Source organism: Thamnophis elegans, chromosome 2, assembly GCF_009769535.1.
Source record: "Thamnophis elegans isolate rThaEle1 chromosome 2, rThaEle1.pri, whole genome shotgun sequence".
NCBI lineage: Eukaryota > Metazoa > Chordata > Lepidosauria > Squamata > Colubridae > Thamnophis > Thamnophis elegans.
The window spans coordinates 73,728,523-73,751,975 of NC_045542.1; the positions used below are offsets into that span (position 1 = coordinate 73,728,523).

Below are 23,453 nucleotides of genomic sequence, written 5' to 3' on the forward strand. Positions count from 1 at the left end.
TGGCTTGGCATTGATTGATTGATCCATCCATCCATCCATCTCCATAAATGATTTATGGAGATAGATCGAATAGATCGGATAGAAAGAGAAGTCATCAAATTTGCAGATGACACAAATCTGGGAGGAATAGCTAACACTTTAGAACATAGGGTCAAGATCCAGAAGAATCTTAACAGACTTGATCACTGGGCCCTATCCAACAAAATTCAGTAGTGAGAAATTAAGGTTTTACACTTAAGCAAAAAAGAAAAAAGGCACAGGTATAGAACTGCAGTAACTGTGACAGGATCTACACACTGTTCTAGTACACAATCACTTAAGCATGAGCCAACAGTGTGTTGCAGCTGCCAAAAATGTCAATGCGGTCCTAGGCTGCATCAACAGAATCAGGGTATCAAGATCACACAAAGCACTTTATACTGCTTTGGTAAAACTTTGGAGTACTTTGTCCAGGTTTGGTCACATGATGGGGATACTGTGATCATAGCAGTACTGGAAGATAGAAGAACCACATGGAAGAAGAACCATATGGAAAGATGGTAATGGAAAACAGTCTCCTACTAGCAATAAGAAAAGGCTGAATGAACTTTGAGGCTAGATGACTAACAAATAAACAAGCCACAAAAGAGCAGAGGGAGAGAGGGAATTAAAACCAAAACCTGCACGCCCACTGCATCCTGTTGCATCTTCTTACCGGATTGGCAATCTCTCTCTTTTCTGCTCTTACCTGAGAGAAAGCCACCATCCAAAAGCATTTCAAACAAAAGTCAGGTAATGTAGAATTCACATTATTGGGCCTTCGCCCGATCAGCAAGACAATGTGGTTATGAAATGAAAACCGGTGTTGTTTCTACTTGCATTTCCTGCCTTGCAAAAGTCACTTGGCCTCACTGAGGCTTTTTAAAAAGATTTTTGAGATTGGAGAGACTGATGAGAAGCAACAATGTTTGAAAGTTACCTCTGTTAGAGTCATGTGGGGGAATCCAAATCAAGGGTTTATATCAGAAGAATAGCAAAGGAAGGAGATGTGCTTTTGCTTTTCCCAATTCTGAAAAAAACTGAAGATCAGCCAAGTATATTTTCCAGTGAGAGAGAAACAATCTCTAATCTCTCCTCTAGCAAGATAAATAGTGGCCATGTTCTTTTCCCACTAACTTCTCATCCCTTTTCTCTTACATTGTATCTCTCATTTCATTTCTTCACATCTCTTTTTCCCTGAGGGGGAAAATCTAAGAGATTTATAACATGATAGTTTATATCATGCCCAACTGCTATGTGTTTTTACAGTATGTTGTTTTATGTTATGTGTTTTATGTTTTTATTTGTTTTATTGTAAGCCATCTGGTGTCATATAAAAGTGAGGTGGGTGGCTATATAAATCAGGTAAGTAAACACACACGCACACTATATATATATCTAGCAAATGATAACAGATGCCCCCCCAAATAGGTCACATTTCATAAATCACTATCGATCAAGGTAGACTTGATAGCACCACAGCAATGGCTGGATGAAGTTGTAAATTAATATAAATCCCTGGTGAGGAAGCTGTCAGGATCAACCACTTACTGAATCCAAGCAGAGATTCTTTGAATTTTTGAAGTGGCTGGATAGGCTTCTATGGTCTAATGAAAGAGCTAACAATGCTTTTTGAACAGTTCAGTAGCTCGTTCTTAATACTCAGACTTGAAAACTGCACATAGAATATGATTCTTCACTGATGCTAATTGAAAGCACTATCTGGCAAAATTTTAGAATCAGCAGATTTAAACTAGAGGGAATTCACTTAGCATTCTAAAGTTAAAACACACTAAAACAGAAATGCTCAATGGAGAAGTTTCTCTTACTTCCTCCAGTTCCTCTATTCTCTACTTCCTTTCTTTTTGTATGTCTGCAGATCTTGGTACAGGGTGGGTGGGTGGGGGGGTGGGAAGAGCGAGGATAACGAAACAAAGGTTTAAGTGTTTACATTCTAACTATGCTATCACTTACAATACTGCTGTAAGGCAACTTGCCACATAAAAATTAATGAATCAGCCATTATAAAAACAAATAAAAAGATAAAAAGCCATAGTAATAAACATCATAAAAACCAAAGTACTTAAGGGAGGATTTAAAAAATGACCTCATCAGCTATCAAGACAAATATCTGATTCCTGAGAAGTCCAGGCCTAGCAGCATACTCAGTCTTTTGAAAATTCAAAAGCGATGGGACCAGTATAGTTTCCCAGGAAAGGAAGTTCTATAAGACAGGCACCGCAGCAAAGAAGGCATGTCTTCTGCAAATTTAGGTCCCTTAGCTAATGGTGCCCATAGCATGCCTTCTTTGTGAGATCTAATGGGGCAGGCTGATGTCCCCTGGCTTCCTTAGGCACAGAAATTTCAGATTCTGCCTCTTGGATTAGTAACAACTCAGCTGTCCGTGCTTCCAGACCTTATAATTATTTGTTTTCCTGCCCTCCAGATAGCCTGACTTTGGAACTTCATTTCCTAAGAGAAGCAGGGAGAAACATCCATCTAGTAGTTGCCATCTAGCCATTTAGCAGTTTCCCAGTAGAGAAACCAAGACATCCTAAGTCAACAACAATATGCTCACTTGCGCTTGGGAACTAAGTAGGAACAGTGATTAACATTGGGATAGGAGATCATAGAGAACTTCAGGATTGGAGGCAAAACAATGAAAAACAATGAACAATTGAAAAACAACCCTACTGTTGCAAGAAAACTACAAGGATGTGTCTAAGACGATAAAAGCTGTTGAGCTCAACTTAATGAACACTCAACTCCAAGGCTTTTCAGGGACACTAGCCTTTTCAAGGTTACTTGAAGCATGAACTTTCCTCTTCTGAGTAGTTTCTTTATAGCAAATTGTATTTTTTAGTGTAAAACAATTTTAAGTCTCTGTTATTTTGATTGAAAAAAGAATGGTTGATAATATGTATGTATATATATATAGCAACCAGCCTTAAAATTGATAATCAAGTTACTGAAATATTGAATAGTATTTGCTTTAGAATCATGAAAAATTAAAGGAACTGGCATTTTTTTTAAAAGCCACATATCAGCATTTGGTAGAATCGTGATAAAGACCTTGAAAAAGATATTCAGATCTGGGATGTATTTTTACCAACAAAGATCAGAATCATGCAAACAATGCTTTTTCTGTGAAACTTTACGGAATTGAAAATTAGGGTTTGAAACTGTAAAATAGAAAGAATTCTGGTTGCTTTTGAACTTCGGTGTTGAAGAAGACTCCTGAAACCAAGCAAATATATCATAGCACAAATCAATTCAGAGTTCTCATTTGACATGCAATGACCAGGCTGAATTTATTATATGTTCGATACATTATGCAAAGACCTAACTCTCTAGAGATGTTCATAATGCCAAGAAGGGTGACATGAAAAAGAAAAGGCACAATCAGCAGCAAGGTGGTTAGATTCCATGTTAGATGATCTAATATTCTGGAGAAAATCCATCTATGTGGTCACTAAGAGTCAACATTAACTTAATGGCACATAAGCAATATAGCATAAGTCTCCTGATACATGTGTATTCATATAAACATTTAAGAAAGGGAAGGAAGGATGCTGGCTCCACATATAGTATTAGCACATATTTTGTTTACGGTCTGTTAAGTAATCCAAAGCTGAATTATAGCTCTGTGTCACAAATCACAACTGATAAATTACAAGAGTTATATAAAGTTTAAACAAAAACAAAACAAACTATTTTACTGGCTTAGTACAATGGATTAATTCAGCCACTACATGTATGTATAAGATGTGAATGAATGGACATGGGAAATGAGATAATAACATTTGATTGGAATTGTATATGACTCTCATTGCTTTTTATTATCTTGTCTACTTTTTTGTGTGATATGGAGTTTATATTCACAAATTTATACTCATTGGTCTTGACAAACATGTAAGTGGATGGATGGGTGGACAGATGCATAGTGCAATAAAGTGAAATATAATAACATTTGAACGTTCTGTGTTCCAACTGAATAAAATTTAAAAACATTTTTAGAGCTCTTATCTTTGGGTATTTAAAATTAATGGAGCAACATGAGATAGGTATCTGTTGTGTATTAGCCACACATATAAAATCAACCAAGGGGATAATAACTTAAACAATATTAAAAACAAAAATTCCTAGCAAACAGTGGAAGCAACCATTAAAGATAGTTTCTGAAACTTCTGCTTGCAGAAAAAAGCAATAAAACTAAATTTAGCAGAGATGTCAATAGCAACAGATATATTTCAACAAATCTCATGAACAGTAAACAAAAACCTAAGTGGCAACTGGTTTGGGAGTCTTTTTTTTCTTAAGCAAATAAAGCAACCTGAATGAGCAACAGCAACACTATTTGTTAAGGCCACACACAATGCACTCTTTAGCATTTGCAAAGTATTTTCTGTGTTTGGAAATCTGCCAGAATAAAGCAGAACACAATCAGAGAACAAACAGTGACCACAATACAAAATGAGTTCACAAGATTTAAGCTATGCCATGTATGTACAGGGGTTCCAAACCTCATGCAATAAACAGGCTTCTTATAAGTCTCCTCTCTTTTCTCTTTGACTTAGTTCATGCATGTTAATCAAATCCTGCAGAATATTTGTGGCAGAAGTATTACTATCAGGACTCAGGTGCTATGTTTTCAATTTTGGGCAGACACTAACAAAACTTTCTTGGTGCTTTTTTTTTCATTATCCAAAACAATCTCAGCCTCTGGTTGGCCAGTCTGAATAATTCCTGTATAATGCCTATGAAAAACAGTAATTCTTTCTCAATTACAAGACCAACATTCTTCCTCCTACTCTTAACATTGCCATTGTTGAGATGGTTGAGAAAAAAAGCAAAAGAACTATAAATGGGAAAAAAACCCTCAAGAACTACTATGTGGGTGGTAATAAAAAAGGTGATATTGTGTGTTGTAAAACATGTGATCTTGAAGCTATTTTGGATACTAAAGCTGAGACAGGAAAACACATGCTACTGAAAGGAAAAACCATATCAAAATATAGCAGAAAAGATCAAGCAAGCGTTCTTGTACTACGGCTCTCTACATCCTGGAGCCCTTGATATATTTTGATACTAATATTTCACAATTCTCACCCAGAAGGGTTCTGCCTAGGATGCCTGAAAAGTTCTGGGATATCTTTGGAGCAGCCAGGAACAATTATGACATATTTCAGAAATTGGAATTCTACAGAGTGTTGTATTTGTACCAGAATATTATTTATATTTCCTAAATGTACCGAAACAACCTCAATAAATTGTTGCATGCATTTGCAAAGATCCCAGAGCAATAATTTAGGTTTTAAAAATGCATGTAGTAGAACTTCAGTACAACTATATCACTTCTAAAGCAATTAAAGAAGGACAATAATAGTGTCAGGATTATTTAGTTTTTTTTTAAAAAGCCATAATCCTGTGAGTCAAAATATCACTGGATTATGTAATTTATATATTCATATCAATTGCCTACCATAGAAGACAGGAATGAATGTTTTTTGCTTGACAACAATTAAATTTCAGACATGCATTCTTACAAACCCAAACATGTTGCTCCCTTTTGGGGTAATAAGTGGCATTATACATAGCACTGAAGAAAGAAGTAGTAAACAAAAACATTAAAGGAAGCAGATAAGAAAAGGAAGCATCAGTAAATCTAGTTTATACCAACACAATTGATTGTTCTCCATACACCTCTATCCTTTCCTAACGTGAAAAGTAAAAAAAAAAATGTGAAAGGTTTAGATGTTCCTGACATTTCTTATAATATAATTGAAATTGGAGATTTAGGACCAGCTTTATGGTCCTAAAATGATATTATAGTTAGCTATAAAAATAATATCATTATTTCTATTCCTTTCTACATTTAATTCTATAATAAGTGTTAGAAAATGCTAATGGCATCAATGGCATCTAATTCAACTTCTTTATGGTCCCATAGTAATTTGGACAAAAAAGTGGCCGTGACTTATTCTTACCGATTTGAATGAAATCTTAATCCAACACAATTTAGATTTTACCCAAGTTCTTTATTTTAGGTATACTTGTTTATAAATAAATAAACTCAGTTTGTATTCTGATCAAGTTGTTTAAATTAGAAAAGGTTGTATGGGTTGTACCTATTCCTTAAGTAGATCCCAGTAGTGTTTCCTGTTTGGGCCAATGCTGTATCTCTTTCAGAAATCGGTTTCTGCCCTCATGTTTACATTGTCATGGAAAGGAAATTAATTTATATATGATCCAGGGCAAGACAATTCGAGCCAGGGAGTGGGGGAGGAAAGCCTCTAGTGAGCATAAGCAGAACTTGTATTCAAGGTATAGTTGTTGTGTTACTTGCGAAGTTGTGTCTGACCCATCGCGACCCCATGGACATCGTTCCTCCAGACCTTCCTGTCCTCTACCATAATCTCACACTGACTGCTTCAGTGACTCCATCCAGTCACCTCATTGTCTGTCGTCCCCTTCTTCTTTTGCCCTCAATCTTTCCCAGCATTATGTTCTTCTCAAGTGAGTCCAGTTCAAGGAATTAAGGTAAAGGTGGTGTTCATCTCTATTTCAAAGCTGAAGAGCCAGCATTGACCAAAGATGTCTCCGTAGACATGTGGCTGGCATGACTAAACGCCAAAGGCACAAAAAATGCTCTTATCTTCCCACTAAAGGTGATTCCTATTTTTCTACTTGAATTTTTTTACGTGCTTTCAAACTGCTAGGTTGGCAGAACAGGTAATGGGAGCTCACCCCGTTAAGCAGTGCTAGGGATTTGAATCACCAAACTGTCGACCTTTCTGATCGACAAGCTCAGTGTTTCAACCACTGAGCCACTGCATCCCTATATTCAAGGAATTAGTTTTCCTTTTAATTAGATTGTGATGGTTTTCTTTTCCACATATTTAGCATCAGCTTAATGGTGACAGAATCAGATTTTAAAATGCTTGTGATTTACTTACGGAACTTTTAGCTTTGGAAACTTCTGAATATCATTTTCAGACATGTTCTGAAACACAAAAAAAGCAGCATGCTATAATTAGGCACATGCCATCATTTTGGTTACTGAGGATGCTTATTATAAAATAAAAATAGAATTGCAATGGTCACATGAGAGTGATATTTGCTTAAATGTAACTTGCAAGACATGCTGTTTCCTCGTTCCTTCACCTTCTTTTCTAATTATTCACTGATAACTCTTTGTTTTTATTAGCTTACTTATTATCCATCAATAATGATTGATTGATTGATTGATTGATTAACTGATTGCATACATAAAAATTGTAGCTTTTGACATATCTTTCTGAAAATTGTAGCAAGGTTTAAATGGTTTTCCTGGACTTTCTAGAGAATTGGATTAAATAATCCTTATGTTTAATTCCAACTCTATATTCTGTAAATTTATGAAAGTATTGAAAAACTTACCAGAAATCTTTGCCCAGTTATGTTAAGTTTCCTCACAACTTTCTCGCAATCCTTGAAGTTTAACTGTAAATGAAAATAAACTTTATTAATGATAAGCTTTGGTTAAAATTCACTCAGGATGCTCCAACAAAGATAACTTCCACCTTGATTAGTACACATCTGGATTACTGCAAGGCATTCTATGTGGATCTGCCTTTGAAGCAGTGGTGGATTTCCAATTTTTTTACTATGGGTTCGCTCTCATGCTCTTGCATATGCATCCGGGCGGTTGGGTGGAACCTCCCATCACCGCTACTATCAGTTTGCCCAATCCGTACCAGCAACCCACCTCTGCTTTGGAGACAATTCACAGCTGATACAGAATGCAACTGCTAAACCACTGTCAGGAGCTTGCTACTGCAGAGTTATTAAAGTATCACTTATAAAGTTGCAAATGACATAACACTCAGAGATATCAGGAACCTACCACTTTTCATATAAATGAGTCTACCCATCATGTCCAAATATCTAGTGAGGGCTTGCTGAGCTTCCTATTGCTTTAAGAGGTTTACCCAATGTGGGCCAGGAAGCCAGTTGTTTTCAGTAATATCTCTAAAGCAGTATTTTCAATTCCTTAGCTAGCATTTTCCCCTTGCTTCCCGATTCTCTCTAAGACAATTAAAAACTGTCCTATTCTGATATGCCTTTGAGTAATAGTGGAATTCATTATATTAATAGGTAAACAATTAATATTGCAATTTGGTTTAGTTTGGGTCATCTTGTTTTCCTTGCTGTATACTATCCAGAGTTGGATGGCAAAAGTTTACAAATATTGATAATATTTTAATGGTTTCTCCTGTGCATAGACATTACCTAACCACCCAAAAACAAATCTGGGTGCAGAACAGTCTCATTAGGCCATTGCTAGTGGCTGTGATTTCAACCAGAGGAGGTGTGTCACACTACAGAGCAGTGGTGGGTTTCAAAAAAATTTTGAACCTACTCTGTGGGTGTGGCCTCCTTTGTGGGAGTGACTTGCCAGCCATGTGTTCTCTCTCTCTCTCTTTCCTTCCTTCCCTTTGTCTCTCTGTCCCCTTTTCCTTTTTTCTTTCATCTCTCTTTATTTATTTATTTATTTCTCTTTCTCTCTGTATGTGAGTCTCTCTCTCTCTGTGTATGTGTGTGTGTGTGTGAGAGAGAGAGAGAGTGGTGGGTTTCAAAAAATTTTGGAACCTCTTCTGTAGATGTCGCCTGCTTTCTGGTGGAACCTCTTCTAACCGGTTCGGTAGATTTGATGAACCGTTCTACCGAACTGGTGCGAACTGGTAAGAACCCACCTCTGCTACAGAGGCAACACAGTTCTTTTTACTAAAGTGAAGAAATAACTAGAAGTATAATACTTTACGGTGTCTTAAAGCTTTCTCCAGGAATCCCACGAGCAAAAAGAGTGTTTTGCACATGCATCAAGAGATTGACATTTAATCACAAAAATTTATTCTACCAGTGGGAACTGCTGGATGATACTTTTAATTGAAACAATGTGGCTACGTAAGTTTGGTTAAGAAACGGCTTGCTAGGGGAAAAAATCCCTTTCTTAAATTTTGAAGAACTTGTGCTCTCATTATCTTAATTGGATATGTTAAGAGTAGACGGGAAGCTCAGAAAAACAGTGTATAAATCAAGACATGGAAACCAGGGGTGAGTTCCTGCCAGTTCTAACCTCTTCTATAGAAGAGGTTCCACAAATCTACCATGCCGTTTAGAACCGGTTCCAGCTTCCTCCCCACGCCATGCCCGCCGCTCATTGATTGGCTGGCTCACCAATCACCACACCTGCCTCTAAGAGTCCTATCTAAACCTTAAAGTCTTAAAGCTGTCAAGTTTGAACATCCCTGGGTTTTTTTTTTCTAAAGGGTTAGGAGTGCAAGGGTCTTGTAACTTGACAGCTTTAAGACTTGCACACTTCAATGTCAGAGTTTCTGCGCCAACATGACTGGAGGAGGAATTCTGGGAGTTGAAGTCCACAAGTCTTAAAGCTATCAAGTTTGAATACCCCTGGGGGAGATTTCTAAGGGGTTCGGGGTGCAAGGGTCTTGACAGCTTTAAGACTTATGTGCTTCAAATGCCAGAGTTTCTGAGCCAACATTTCGGTTGCTAAACAAGAGCTTTGTGAAGTGAGTTTCACCACATTTTACAAGTTGACCACGCCCACCCAGTCACATGACTGCCAAGCCACTCCCACTTGGTCACATGGCTGGCAACCCACTCCCACCTGGTCACATGGCCAGCAAGCCACTCCCACAAAGCAGGCCACACCTACAGAAGAGGTTCTAAAAATTTTGAAATCCACCACTGATGGAAACAATGTTCTTTTTTTTCCTAAATTTAAGTTCACTTTTAAATGAATTCAGTATACTTCATTACAGATTACATTATATTCATACAGTGAACACTGAATTCATGAGAGTTTCCTGACTCACTGAAATATCTCTTCTTGAACCAAAACATAGAACATCTCACTTATATCCTTGTTTCTTCCAGCAGCAATTAGATTGATTGAATTGACCTCTGCCTGTAAGGACTGAACATGTTGCTCAAGTTGAAAAGTACTGAAAAGTAGTATCAAGAAAAGGACATCTAAAGAAACTACTTCTTTAAAGTTATACAAGAGATGATCTAGCACTAGAGAAAACAATTACACAAGAAGAAAATACTAAGATGGGTTTGCAACAACTTTGTTAGTTATAGATAATTAGGACTGCAGAGAAAACAATTGCAACCAGCCTGCCTTCCATTGATGATCTCTACACTGCATGGACCAGAAAGAGGGTTGAAAAAATATTTACAGACCCCTCACATCCTGGACATAACCTGTTTCCACTTCTTCCCTCAGGCCGTCGCTATAAGGCATTGCATGTCAAAACAATTAAACACAAAGATAATTCCACACCCCACCATCACTCTGCTGAACACCTAATTCCCACAGCACTGTCTTAGGCCTAAATATATTTACCGATGTAGGAAGTTATATTGTTATTATCATTATCTCATCTTTCTCATCTTTTCATCTTTCTCATCTATCCTACTGCCTTTTCCTATTGGTATCTTATAATTTATCATTTGCTGTAGTATCTTTTGATCAATGATTGTAACTATGACCTATGATATATGATCTATCACTTTGTTACTTGTATGTAAACTGTGAGCTTATACACCGGAGACAAATTCTTTGTGTGTCCAATCACGTGACCAATAAAGAATATTTTATGCTATTCTATTGCTGATTGCATGATCAACCACTAAATTGAAAATATGGCAACTAAAGCTGCAGGAAGACCAGAAGTTGAATAGGACTTTGCATAGCAACCCACTGCTGATTAATTCAGAATTCTCTAATGCTTTAAACACCAATGTGCTGAAAAAGTCAGCCCCTAATTTACCTGATGCTAAATTATCATGGGTAACATTCGGACAACCCACTTTCAAAAATATTTGAACTATAAGATTTGCACTCCACAACAAACAACTCTATTTCTAGAAATCCACTCTGCTAAAAAGCAGAGCATGTATCTATAAAAATAAATTCCTTATATCAGTCTCCATCTGGCAGTCAAGCTCCTATACTTCACATTCCTACAACGAAAAGAGTGAGAATCCAGATGCATAAAGTTATACATGTGGAAAGCACTCCACCTAGGCAGAGCCATTTGGAGTAATTGCCCCAAGAAATATGGGAAAAAGTTTCTGTTTATGAAGTGCAAGTCGGTGTTGTCTTAAGAAGTACTCACTGGTGCTTTAAAAAGTGTAACAGAGCACTAGAAATAGAATAGTCATTATCTGTGTAATTTTGGTTTTGGAATCACATTTACAGCATTTACTGACAGAATGATAAAGCTCTTTCATCAGATAAATATTTACAAATTCTGGAAAAAAGGAGAAGTTGTTGAAATCATCCTAAATTCTGCTGAGGACAGTACTGTTCAAAACAAAGGAATAGCCAAGTGCAAATGATAACAGAGGTTGTTTCTGAAAACCTGGAGGTCTTGAAAATTAGCAAATCACCAGCTGCTAATTTGACTGATTTAATGTTAGTAAACATCGATTTACTAGTGTTAAATTAATCAAAATCAAGTACAATCCCTTGGATTGCAATGTGATCAAACCAGTCAGTCCAGAAGAGATCAACCCTGACTGCTCTTTAGAACGCCAGATTCTGAAGATGAAACTCAAATACTTTGGCCACCTAATGAGAAGGAAGGACTCACTGGAGAAGAGCTTGATGGAGGGCAAAAGAAGAAGGGGATGACAGAGAATGAGGTGGCTGGATAGAGTCACTGAAGCAGTAGGCGTGAGCTTAAATGAAGTCCAGAGGATGGTAGAGAACAGGAAGGCTTGGAGGGGTGTTGTTCATGGAGCCGCAATGGTTTGGACACAACTTCGCAACTAACAACAACAACAAAACACCAATACAAGACTTTTGTCTGAATTCTGGATGTATTTGGGATAAGTGACCAGATATCCTTTATTACAAAGAACAGTCCTTTATTTCAGAAAGCTGAGTTTTAGATTTGTGTATTTTTTTAAAAAAATTCCTGGTCTTGCTCTTGGCTTGTCCTTTGTAAGGCAAAGTTATAAATATAAACAATTGGTTTTTTTATGCTTATGAACCACTTTCATATTTGTTCTCTTTTTAGATTTGTCCTTTGTGTTTTCCAAGAAAATATAGTCACTTGGAAGAAGCTAATGGATCATATGCTATTTTCAGAAGTTTCCAAGTTCAATCGCCAGTGACCTCCAGGTAAAGAAACAGGTAAGAGAAGGAAGATGAGATCCATCACCTATTAATATTGTCAGCTCATACTATAATGGAGAACCACATGAAAGAAATTTGACTTTTAAGATGCAGAAGGCATGTAAATCAAGCTCTTTCAGCAAACACAATATTTTGTGGCTTTGTGTAATCTTTTGTGCAAAACTAGAATGTGCAAAAGCTGGTTGTCTGCTGAGATTTTTTCATAAAAACAGTATAGACCACAAAAGGCAATGCAAGAAGGGTATATCTGGAGAACACAAAAGCAATTAATAAAAAAAAGAAGAACAAAAAATCCATCCTCAAGTTTTACAAAGGGCTTAATCGGTACATTCATTTGAACTACACAGAATTGTACTCTGCTGCTGGGCCACTGCAAAGTTGTCACTCGAGCTTGATTATTCTTGACTATTGCCTGGGGGTATAATAAAGCTGAAAGAGACTAATTGAATCTGTCAAGGCTAGAAGACCTGTAAGTCCAAGGTAGTGTAATTGTCAGTGCTCCTGCTGTCTCCACTCCACTCTAATGAAGTCTGCCACTTGGTTTAACTTCTCTCTGACTGCTAACATGGTATTCATCTGCAAAAGCACATTGCTATGAGTTGTAGGAAAAATAAATTAAGCTGTCGTAGTCACATAGTGGAGTCAAGGCAGGAAGTGCTATGTCTCCTGAAAGCTACATCAAGCTGAGCCTGAACTATTGGCCCTAATACTGTGGGGTTACTATTTGGGGTGTCTATGTATTACCTCGTCACTTATCATAGTTAACATGGTATTAAACAGAGAGTGATTGACAGAAAGGGATGGAAAAATAGGAGGAAACCTAGTGAGACTACAAACTATTTCTGGAATTAAACTGTTTTTAATGCTGCCCACTGTTGGCTCTAAAAACCATGTTCAAGGCTCTGCAGTATACTACACAATCTATGCACCCTGTAATTCAATTTGGGGGAAGGGGAGATGGCATTTTATGGCAAACACAAGCAGCATTCCATATTGGCTACACAGTGTGTAGCACAGCAAAATGGAGCACAGCAAAAACTTTTTGCACAGTGGTGTATTAACCCCTAAGCACGTGCTTAGGGCACCAGGCCCAAAGGGGGCACCACAAAGTTGAGAAAGAAAGAAAAAAACTAATGAAGATTTGTACAGTATGTACAAAGGGGGTGCACCAAGATTTGTCAGTGGTTAGGGCAAAGTGAGCTTAATCCGCCACTGTCTTTGGAATTTGGTTCTTATCTTTCTTCCAATAGTTAAAAAGCTAAAACACCAGGCTATGAAAAAGAAAAGAAAACACAACCAAATGCTTCTTTTTCTCACCAGGAAATTAATGGTGAGAAATGTGTCTTTTGTTTTAAAGCTTTTAATCATGGCCCTCCAAATCAAGTGTCAGCTAAGCTCCAAGCTTTGCTTTGAGGAAGAAATGCTGTCCCCCCCACCCGCCTCTCCGTCTCTCCCTCTCTCCCTCCCTACCTCTCCCTCTCTCTCTCTCTCTGAAGAATGTGTAGGTCAAGAAAAAAAAAAGAATGTGTAGGTCAAGAAAAAAAAAAGGCCTAGATAGATTTAGATCATAAAACAAATTGGATGTAAATAATCTGGCCCCTCGTAACTTGAATCTGGAATGGCAGTCATTCACTCACACTTTACAGAGAAACCAGATGACTTTATTGCCAACTGGTAGAATTCCAAGCTTTTATTACAGATAAGTGGAGAGAGTGCAACAAATAATAAAATAAAATAAAGTAAAGTAAAGTAAAGTAAAGTAAAATAAAATAATAAAATAAAATAAAATAATAATAAAATAAAATAAATCAATTTCTACCTAGATACAAGCTAAGATCTAAAACTCTTTGGGAAGGATCACTTTGGAAAGCTAAAATTACATAAAAACATATATGTACAGAAAAATATATTTTCTGGATACGAGGAAAACAGACAGAAGAAGCTCAGGCTTTCCAATGAAGAAAATTGGGAATGCTAATCGGAAATGCTAAAGATGATACTGTTCAATTAAAATGAAACTTACCCTCCTAAAGTAGTCAGCCAAGTCATTGGGCGACCAGCGGATCACTTCGGAGCGATAGGGTGTGCTTCGTAAATCCATTTCTGTTTCTGGTTAGTTAGTTAGGAAGCAAAACATGTTAATCTTCGGCTGTGACACACTGTAGGAAACCTCCTCAGCAGCAACGGAGACAGGAAAAATGTGTCAGATCCATGAAATTCATTTAAAATAAGTTGAACTCCTGGCTTTGGGCTTTTCTTAGAAGTGTGCTGCAACTGAAGACAGCAAAGCTTCCGGTATGAGCTGAACAGTCTCTTTCTCAGAAAACCTGTCAGCAAGCAGTTCAGTTTCACCACTTCCTTTTCTGAATCTAAATGCATAAATAAGAAAACAAGGTGGTTCAATTCCATTATTGCAAAAGAGGGGTCTGAAAATCACGTAATGTATTTTCATCATTCTGCTCAAATGTGAGAAGCTAGGGATCAACACAACTGGGGGAGTCGGTGACTTTGTGGGAAAGAACATGATAACATATTGAAACGGCAGAATGGGAATTTTTTTTTTGTATTCATGATAAAAAAGAAAAAAAAAGGGGGAATCATATATAACAATAGGAAATGAAGAAGCCAGAATCTGTTTTCCTGTTTCTCTCTCAGAATCACTTGAATGAAATTTATTGTATATGTAAAATAGCATTTCAAAATTTGACATTTGTCTTATAATTAATATAACCATCCTGCTCTGGGATGACAAGACCCAGTTTGTAAATACTGTATCTCTAGTTCTTTAGCAAAGTTGAAAGATAGCCAAAGATCAAGTGCATAATTTGAAAGATTATGTTGATCCACTGAATGTGCCTAGTCTTATTTATTGAAACTTCATTGAATAAGCCACAATGATCTGGCTTCACAGTAATAATAACAAATGAAAGAAATAACATTTAAACTAGAAATTGTGATTTGTAAATAAAGATCCTGGATTCAGATCACACTCAGCTCATTTTGATTCAGTATAATGGATAAGCGTAATCAAAGATGTAAGCACAAATATGCCTGTCTCAAAGACACCATCCTAATGTCATGTTGCTACAAAATGGAAGGACTTGTGTCAGGAAGGAAGGAAGGAAGGGAGGGAGGGAGGAAGGGAGGGAGGGGAGGGGGAGGAGGAGGAGGAGGAGGAGGAGGAGGAGGAGAGAGGAAAAGGAAAAAGATAGAAACCACAATTGTACAACTGCAGCTCCATTGTCCACTTTTTTGGTTCCATCCCTTCAAATGGCCATTCAGTTCAACTTCAACAGTTAGTCTTCCAATATCTTTCAAGTACTGTGCACCATGCTATGCAAATGCAAAGTAAAGATGTGAAAAAAAATAATAAAGAAATAGAATGGGGGATCATTAAATCTAGACTGTTCTTTGTGTTTATTATTGGATGATGTAAACGTACATTAAAAAAAACTTTATGTAGATCTCTTCTAGATTTCTGTTTTCACAATTACATTAACAACTGGGTTGGCATCCATTAGATGTTTGTGCAAGTTACATGTCTTAACTCATCCTATGTTACAGTTATGAATATTAAAATAGTATAATTATATTTAAACATGATCTTTTTATTTCTCTTTCGTACCAAGAAATAGAAAAATAAATAATACGTAGTTCCCTGCATTGCCATAAGAGTGCAGTCAAACTCAAGTCTTCTCACATACGTATGAGACTTGTTCATAATCTGAATGAGGAAGATTTCAGCATTAAAACTTGCAAAACACATGCTTTGCAAAACTCGTGTTGTCACAAGGTAGAGGGAGGGGGAGAGCCTTCTACAAATATTGAGTCCCCACAGTTCCTTGTCTGCAAAGGTATTTAGGAGAATACCCTCTTTATCTTTGACCTCGAGTTTTTTCTTTTTTGAAAAATAGATGAAAACAAATTCATTAAAACTCTGTCTCCATTTTTCTTTTGTAGCTTTTTCTAATGTTACAATTCTTGCATACAATTCTTTGGCTTATGTAGTTCATAAAAGTTAATTATCTAAGTTTTTTTAAAAAAATTGAAAAAAATATTTGATGTTATTCTTTGTTATGTAATATACAGATGGTTTTCGAAATTGTAAAGAATATTCAAAGCTCGGGTTCTAGATTTACATAGAGATCTGTCCTCCAAGCTTGGCTCCCAAATGTTTTTTTACCAAACTAGGTAACATCTTCAGTGGGCCTGAGGTGAAGTGTCTTGTTCATTTACATAAGCCCTTGCAGGGGTGGGTTTCTCGCCCCGTTCCAACCGGTTTGGTTGGAACGAGGCTGGCGGCGTCCTCGCGCACGCGCGTGGCGCACACATGCGTACTAGCGTCTGTGCGATGCTCCAGCTGCTCCTGGAGGATCGCGCAGGCGCTGTATGCGTCCTGCGCATGCGTGGAAGCGCAGAATTCGGCAAAACCGGGTAAGGAGCGGGTGCGGGCGCACGCGGGCGTGGGGGTGCCCTTCGCCGTTCCCAGAAGTTACTTCCGGGTTCGGCGACCAACCGGATTGCAGGGACCGCCGCGAACCAGTTGAAACCCACCCCTGAGCCCTTGTGACTGGTTGAATCACAAGACTAATTGAATCACAAGACCGATTCTGGTCTTGTGACTTCTGACTGGTTGCTGTGAGATGTGAAATTCAACTGGTGAGGTGGTAGTCCACTTCCTTATTGATTCATATGCTGGTTCTAAGTCATTGTGTTCGTTGATGGGCCCGTTGCATTTGGCAAGTTTTCAACCACAATTGAGTCCAAAAATTCTGTGACTAAGTGACACATTTGTTAAGTGAGGCTTGCCACACTTTAATGGCATAGTCGTTAAGGAAACCACTGCAATTAAGTGAATCTGATTTCCCCCATTGATTTGGCTTGTTGGAAAACATCTGGGAAAATTACAAATTGTGATTACATGACACCCCCCGCCTCCCCAGACAATGTGACTGTCATAAATACCAGTTACCAAGTGCCCAGATTTTGATCACATGACCATGGGGAGGCTGCAACAGTCATAAATATGAAAACAAGTCATAAATCACTTTTTCAGTGTTGTTGTAACTTGAAACAGTAACTAAATGAATGGTTGCAAGTCAAGGACTACTTGTATATTTACCAGTGTATATTTCTGAAATATATGCAGTAACAGTGTTTAGAAATAGGTGTTCTTTGCTTTGATCTGTCAAAAACAAATATGTTTTGTGTAGGTTTCTTCAGAGAAAAATGGATAGTAGCAATAGCAATAGCAATAGCAGTTAGACTTATATACCGCTTCATAGGGCTTTCAGCCCTCTCTAAGCGGTTTACAGAGTCAGCATATTGCCCCCAACAACAATCTGGGTCCTCATTTTACCCACCTCGGAAGGATGGAAGGCTGAGTCAACCCTGAGCCGGTGAGATTTGAACAGCCGAACTGCTGAACTGCAGTCAGCTGAAGCAGCCTGCAGTGCTGCATTTAACCACTGCACCACGTCGGCTCAGTAGTAAGTACCAGTAGGATAGTAGGTCAAGAATTATTGTCTATTCCAGTGCAGATACTTTTTTTCTTTTTAGTGGCATTGATAAAAATGAATTGCACAGCCATCTATGTTGGCTTTTTAAGGATTAAGTGAGTGATGTTCATTTTCATGCCATATGAAAGAGTCAATACTACTCACTTACTTCTCCTGTAGTCCTTCCACCATTGAAGCTGTCTGAACTCTTTTTAACTTATTATTTGACCTCTTATCACAAGCTGCACAGTTCTCAGGTTTGAAATAACTAACTCACTATGACACACTAACTCAGATATGGGGTTCTTACAGTGGAATCTGCAAGGAGATCCCAAAAAGCCAAGATAACCATCATTGTTCAACACAAGTGAATCCCCGTCCCTTTTGTAATGGATCAATATCACACATATGTACAAAAGGTTAGAATGGCTCTGACCCTTCTGATCTTTCATAAGATCTGAAAAGATTCTGGTTCTGTTCCCCAGCCCATTGCCCTGAGTGTGTGAAGGGTCCCATCTCTTGGCTGTGCTAACGACTATTGGTTGTGACATCTTCCACGGCTGCTGCATATCTTAATATTTGTATTTATGATGGAAGTTTTAATTTCTAATTGTTGTTTAATCATTTTGAAATTATTTTAAGATTCTTTGCCCAGCAAACAATCTTAAAAGAATGTGTGGCATACAAACTGAATAAAATAAAGGGACAAAGTTTCAGTTGACTAGCTGCCACAGTTGCCACAAAGAAGAGGGAGTCAAACTATTCTCCAAAGCACCTGAGGATACAACAAGAAGCAATGGGTGGAAATTAATCAAGGAGAGAAGCAACTTAGAATTGAGAAGAAATTTCCTGACAGTTAAAACAATTAATCAGTGGAACAACTTGCCTCCAGAAGTTGTGAATGCGCCAACACTGGAAGTCTTTAAGAAGATGTTGGATAACAATTTGTCTGAAGTGGTGTAGGATTTCCTGCCTAAGCAGGGGGTTGGACTAGAAGACTTCCAAGGTCCCTTCCAACTCTGTTATTCTATTCTACTATCATTTTTTTAGACCCCCTTGCAGCCCCACTGAGTTATTTTCCTTACAGCCACTCAACTCTCTCAATTTTAACAGCATTGTTCTTATTAGTGAATAGAAGAGATCCCTCCGATCCACAGGCAATTATTTGAGCTAGATAAAATCCTTTAGAGATAAAATATAGCTTATATATTATACACTTTCTGAATCATTAAATGCTTCCTCACTTTATTTATAAAGGAAATAAATGTGGCTAAAAACAGCTATGGGACAATTTCAGTGAGTGAATGAATTTCTAAACTGGGAGTTAAACTTCTGTCTACAACTCACATCCTTTGTGCTGGGCCACTCTTAAAATGCAGTCCCTGGGAATTAAAAATGCCAGAATAAGTTTTATTTAGGCTCCAATCCAAAATTCAACACTACAAAAACCAACCAAACCAAAAAATGGAAGCACCCTAAATCTAATATATAATCTGCATTCTGTATGTTGAACTGAGTCAATGCTAGTTTTTATATGGGTAATCTAAAGTTTAATATATAAAATAAGAGGGTTAAAAATGGTGAAATATACTAGAAGGGGAAATAACATAAGGAGAATTGTATCAACTTGTAATTGCTATTAAAAAAGAACAGGAAATTCCTGTTCGTACTGTATTGTGTAAATGTAGTGTACGTCTAAGTTTTGTTTGTGTGTATTTTGTATGTTTGTAAATAAATAAAAATATATATTAAAAAAATAAAATATGGCGACAAGGCACATAAAAAAATAAAGATTAATAATTTTTAGAACAGCAGATAAGGTGACTAGTCAGATTTTAACACTAGGAGCCTGGAGTTCTCCATTGCATGCCAGAAAGCCTTGAAGTTTTTATTTTTTTCAGACCTTGAGTTAAGATGAACATGTTAAGGTGATATGTTTTTGTCTGCTTTTGTATCGAATGACTGGATCCTAGCTTCTTTTGTTCTATACTGGTTACTATTTATACATAGCCTTGACCACAATGTAGGCCAAAATTTCTGTTGCTAAGGGAGATAGTTGTTAAGTGAATTTTGCCCCCTTTTACAACTTTTCTTGACAAGTTTTTAAGTGAATCACTGAAGTTGTTAAGTTAGTAACATGGTTGTCGAGGAAATCTGGCTTCCCTATTGATTTTGCTTGTCAGAAGATCCCCCAAAGTGATCACATGACCCAGAGACTCTGCAACCGTCATCAATATGAACCAGTCTCCAAGCGTCTGAATTTTGATCATGTGACCATGGGGATGCTGCAAAGGTTGTAAATGTGAAAAATGATGGTAAGTCACTTTTTTCAGTGCTCTTGTATCTTGAGAACAGTCACTAAATGAACAATTGTTAAGTTGAGGGCTATCTGTCAGAGTTTGCAGCAGTAATCACATCCAGAAAGCACATACAGGTAACTGATTCAGCAGGATTCATTACCTTCTCTTTATATATGAAATATAACACATGACGTAAATATACAATATCAAAAGCAAGTCTTCCAATATGGTAGCAAATACAAACAAAACACAGGCAGATGAGAGAACAGTTTCAGTTTCAGTTCAGAGCAGCAGACTAGTTCAGAGCTCAGCACAGTATGCAGCTTTAGTACAGAAGTTAAGCTAGGCCACGCCCAGGCTCCTTGCTGTCTCCTCGTTGCTCACACAGCAAATACTTTTTCAGTTTCCAAACAGCCTTCATTGGCTGATTTAGTTGCTATGCCTATTTATTGGTTGACCTTGTTACCAGGTCTCTGCCACGTCATTAACTCTCTCACACATTGACATTACCCGTATTATTATTTATTTGTCATAAATGACACTGTGAGCCATTCAGGCAGTGCCTAAATTTTCACAAAGAAAAACATATAGTCTGTTTAATGCTTCCTTTTTCTGTTGAAACATAGTCTGGTCATCAGAAAACTGAAGCTGGAGGGGTGGGAACCAGAACTTCTCAGCCCAGACTGACAGCTGCAACAATCTCCAGTGTGTTTGAAGAACCAGTGAAATATCCACTGACTTGTAAAGTGGAAGGGAAAAGCTTAAACTTATAACCCTGAACACAATCGTATAAGGTTTGATTGCTGTAAATTGCAGTAGAAGTAGACATTACTTTTTTTGTTCTCTGCAGTTAACCACTTAGTTAATTTTGCTGGTCTTGCTGTTAGCTCATCACACAATGCACAGATGAGTTTTTGGAAAGTAGAAATTGATTGCTGTGTCTGGCGTGAAGTCTGAAACTTATGTGAAACTATTCAAATAAGGCATTTTTAAAATATGCTCCTTTTAAGATCTCTCTAATTACTGGCACATTGGACACAAATACATTGTGATACTTACAAACTCTTCCTACTGGAAACACATAAACAACCCTTTAAAGAAGGTTGATGCAATATCCCCATTACTCATTGGTGAGTAATGACTATGGTCTCTGAAAAAGGAAGAAGGAAGAAATAAAAGAAGATCTATCTAGAAATGGACAAGAAGGATGAGCTAGTAATGGACAAAGATAACCCATTTGATTAGGAGACCATTTGGACTGATGATGCAATTTTTCTTCATGCGTTGATTTAATGCTATCTTAGACAGCTAGCACAGCAGTTGATCACAAACAATTATAAAACTAGGTCTCTACCAGTGGTGGAATTCCAATTTTTTTACTACCGGTTCTGTAGGCATGGCGTGGCGGGCGTGATGTGGCTTTATGGGCATGGCAGGGGAAGGATACTGTAAAATTTTCATTCCCATCCCACTGCAGGGGATACTATAAAATCCCCATTTCTTCCCGATCAGCTGGGATTCAGGAGGCAGAGAATAGATGGGGCAGGGCCAGTTCTCCAAACTATTCAAAATTTCCATTACCGGTTCTCCAAACTATTCAAAATTTCCATTACCGGTTCTCCAAACTATTCAAAATTTCCATTACCGGTTCACCAGAACTGGTCAGAACCTGCTGAATACCACCTCTGGTTTCCATGTATGGATAAAACAAACTACACATCACAGACACTGGGAATTTGAGCAAAAGGTAAATATGTTCTCAGATCAAGAGGTAATAATGATGTCCATGTAGCTTTCTTGGCAAAATAAGTAATTTGTTTTACTTTTTAAATAAAAAGTAAATTAAATTCCACATTAAATTCCTTTGTTCAGATAAACTCTTGTGCAGTTCTGACACCCACTTTACGTGATGATAGGAGGCATTCTAGTGAAATCCAATCAAGTTTACTTTCCCACAATTGTATAATGTGGCAGTTCTACTTTACCGTTCTAATGGTAGGGATTGGGATCCGAAATTTCTTTTTGCATTTTGTTTTTGGAAATGGAAAATTTGCGAGGCCACTTCAACTGCTGCATTACCAGATCACTAAAGGTATCTATACTGTTTCGATTTGTAGTCACCCCATTTCTTTCATCCAAAGGAAACTAAAAACCAACAATCCTGCCTGGCATCCTTACTGCTTGGGGAAATTAGAAATAATTAACAAAGTAAAGGCAAGGTTGAAAAGAATGCAAAAATAATACATAGGGCAACATTGTTAGCAACCAGCTAGAATAAGCTATGCTACATGGGAAATCATTGAGGCTTTTTTGAATATATCCAAAAAACCTGCCCTTGTCCTATATGAACTAGAACAAAATGTTTGAAGCTGCTTGGAAACTGCTTTTGAAGTATAATATTCAAAGGCACTCAAATGACCTCATTAGTGTTCATATGAGTTAACCTTTATGGAAAATGCTTCCAGAAAACCAAAGGGTATCAAACTGTGTTTACTTTCTTATTGTCAAGGGAATACTAATATCATCCTAAAATCCTATAAACCTTGATAGTTAAGCCTGAAGCTCGTATGTGGGAAGTGGGAAACCAAATGATGTTGGGAGTTCAAGCATAGGAACGACATGTCAAAGAAAGAAAGTTTAGTACAAAACAAACTCCTAGAAAAAAAATGTACTATCTAGCTCCTGGCATACTGTTTTTATTAGTATAATACATGATAATTTATGTAACTTTAATAGTATTTAACTTTATTTTATGGGAAGCTAATTCAAGCAAGGTAAATGGGGAAGGAGATTGGGCTGATTTGCATACCGTAATTAAATAATGGCTGCAATCATGTTCCCCACGCTTTGCATTGGTGTCTGAAAGATGGCAGGGAGATTAAATTTTCCAGAAATTAACCCCAAAAGCAGAGTAGCAGAAACATTTACCATGGAGCTATGCTCTTAGTATTTCATATTTGCCTTGCTATTTGTGATCTCCTATATTACACTTGAGGGAGATGGGTGGTTGAGAACCATGAAATATAAATGCATGTTGTAATCTTAAACACTTTATTTTTGCAAAAAGCTTGATAAACACTTATTAACAAGTAAACCTGTGCAGACTGTGTGCCAAAATATGGTTACTACAGAGTCAATAACGAGGTCTTGAGGCTGTAGTAGATTTGCTATTACATTTAGGGTCCTAAGCTGGTTTACTTTAAGGACTATACTCCTCAGCTTCTTTTGGTTTCTTCAAGCAAACATGATAACTGTGGATGGCTTCACCCAAGGTGGTGACTTCTGAAAAGTCATTCTCTTTCTTATCTTTCATGTACAATAAACAGAGACACCTCATGATCTCAAACACCAAAAATGGTTTACTGCTAACATTCCAGCAATTTAAAGAAATTCAAAAGTTACAGAGGCATTTAAAAGTTCTTGAAC

The 23,453-nt window shown here is 37.4% G+C and overlaps 1 protein-coding gene across 2 annotated transcripts in view; it reads right to left on the bottom strand.

Moving 5' to 3' along the window:
- Window positions 1-14,521, bottom strand: part of LCP2 (lymphocyte cytosolic protein 2) — a 45,459-nt gene extending 30,938 nt beyond the window's left edge. For both annotated transcript variants that reach the window (XM_032212100.1, XM_032212099.1), the window contains exons 1-3: window positions 14,253-14,521; window positions 7,438-7,500; window positions 6,975-7,021 (exon numbers count right to left, since the gene is read on the bottom strand). In XM_032212100.1, the coding sequence (XP_032067991.1) occupies window positions 6,975-7,021; window positions 7,438-7,500; window positions 14,253-14,330 (188 nt within the window). In that variant the 5' untranslated portion in view covers window positions 14,331-14,521. The remainder of the gene's footprint in view (window positions 1-6,974; window positions 7,022-7,437; window positions 7,501-14,252) is intronic.
- Window positions 14,522-23,453: the final 8,932 nt, after the last annotated feature.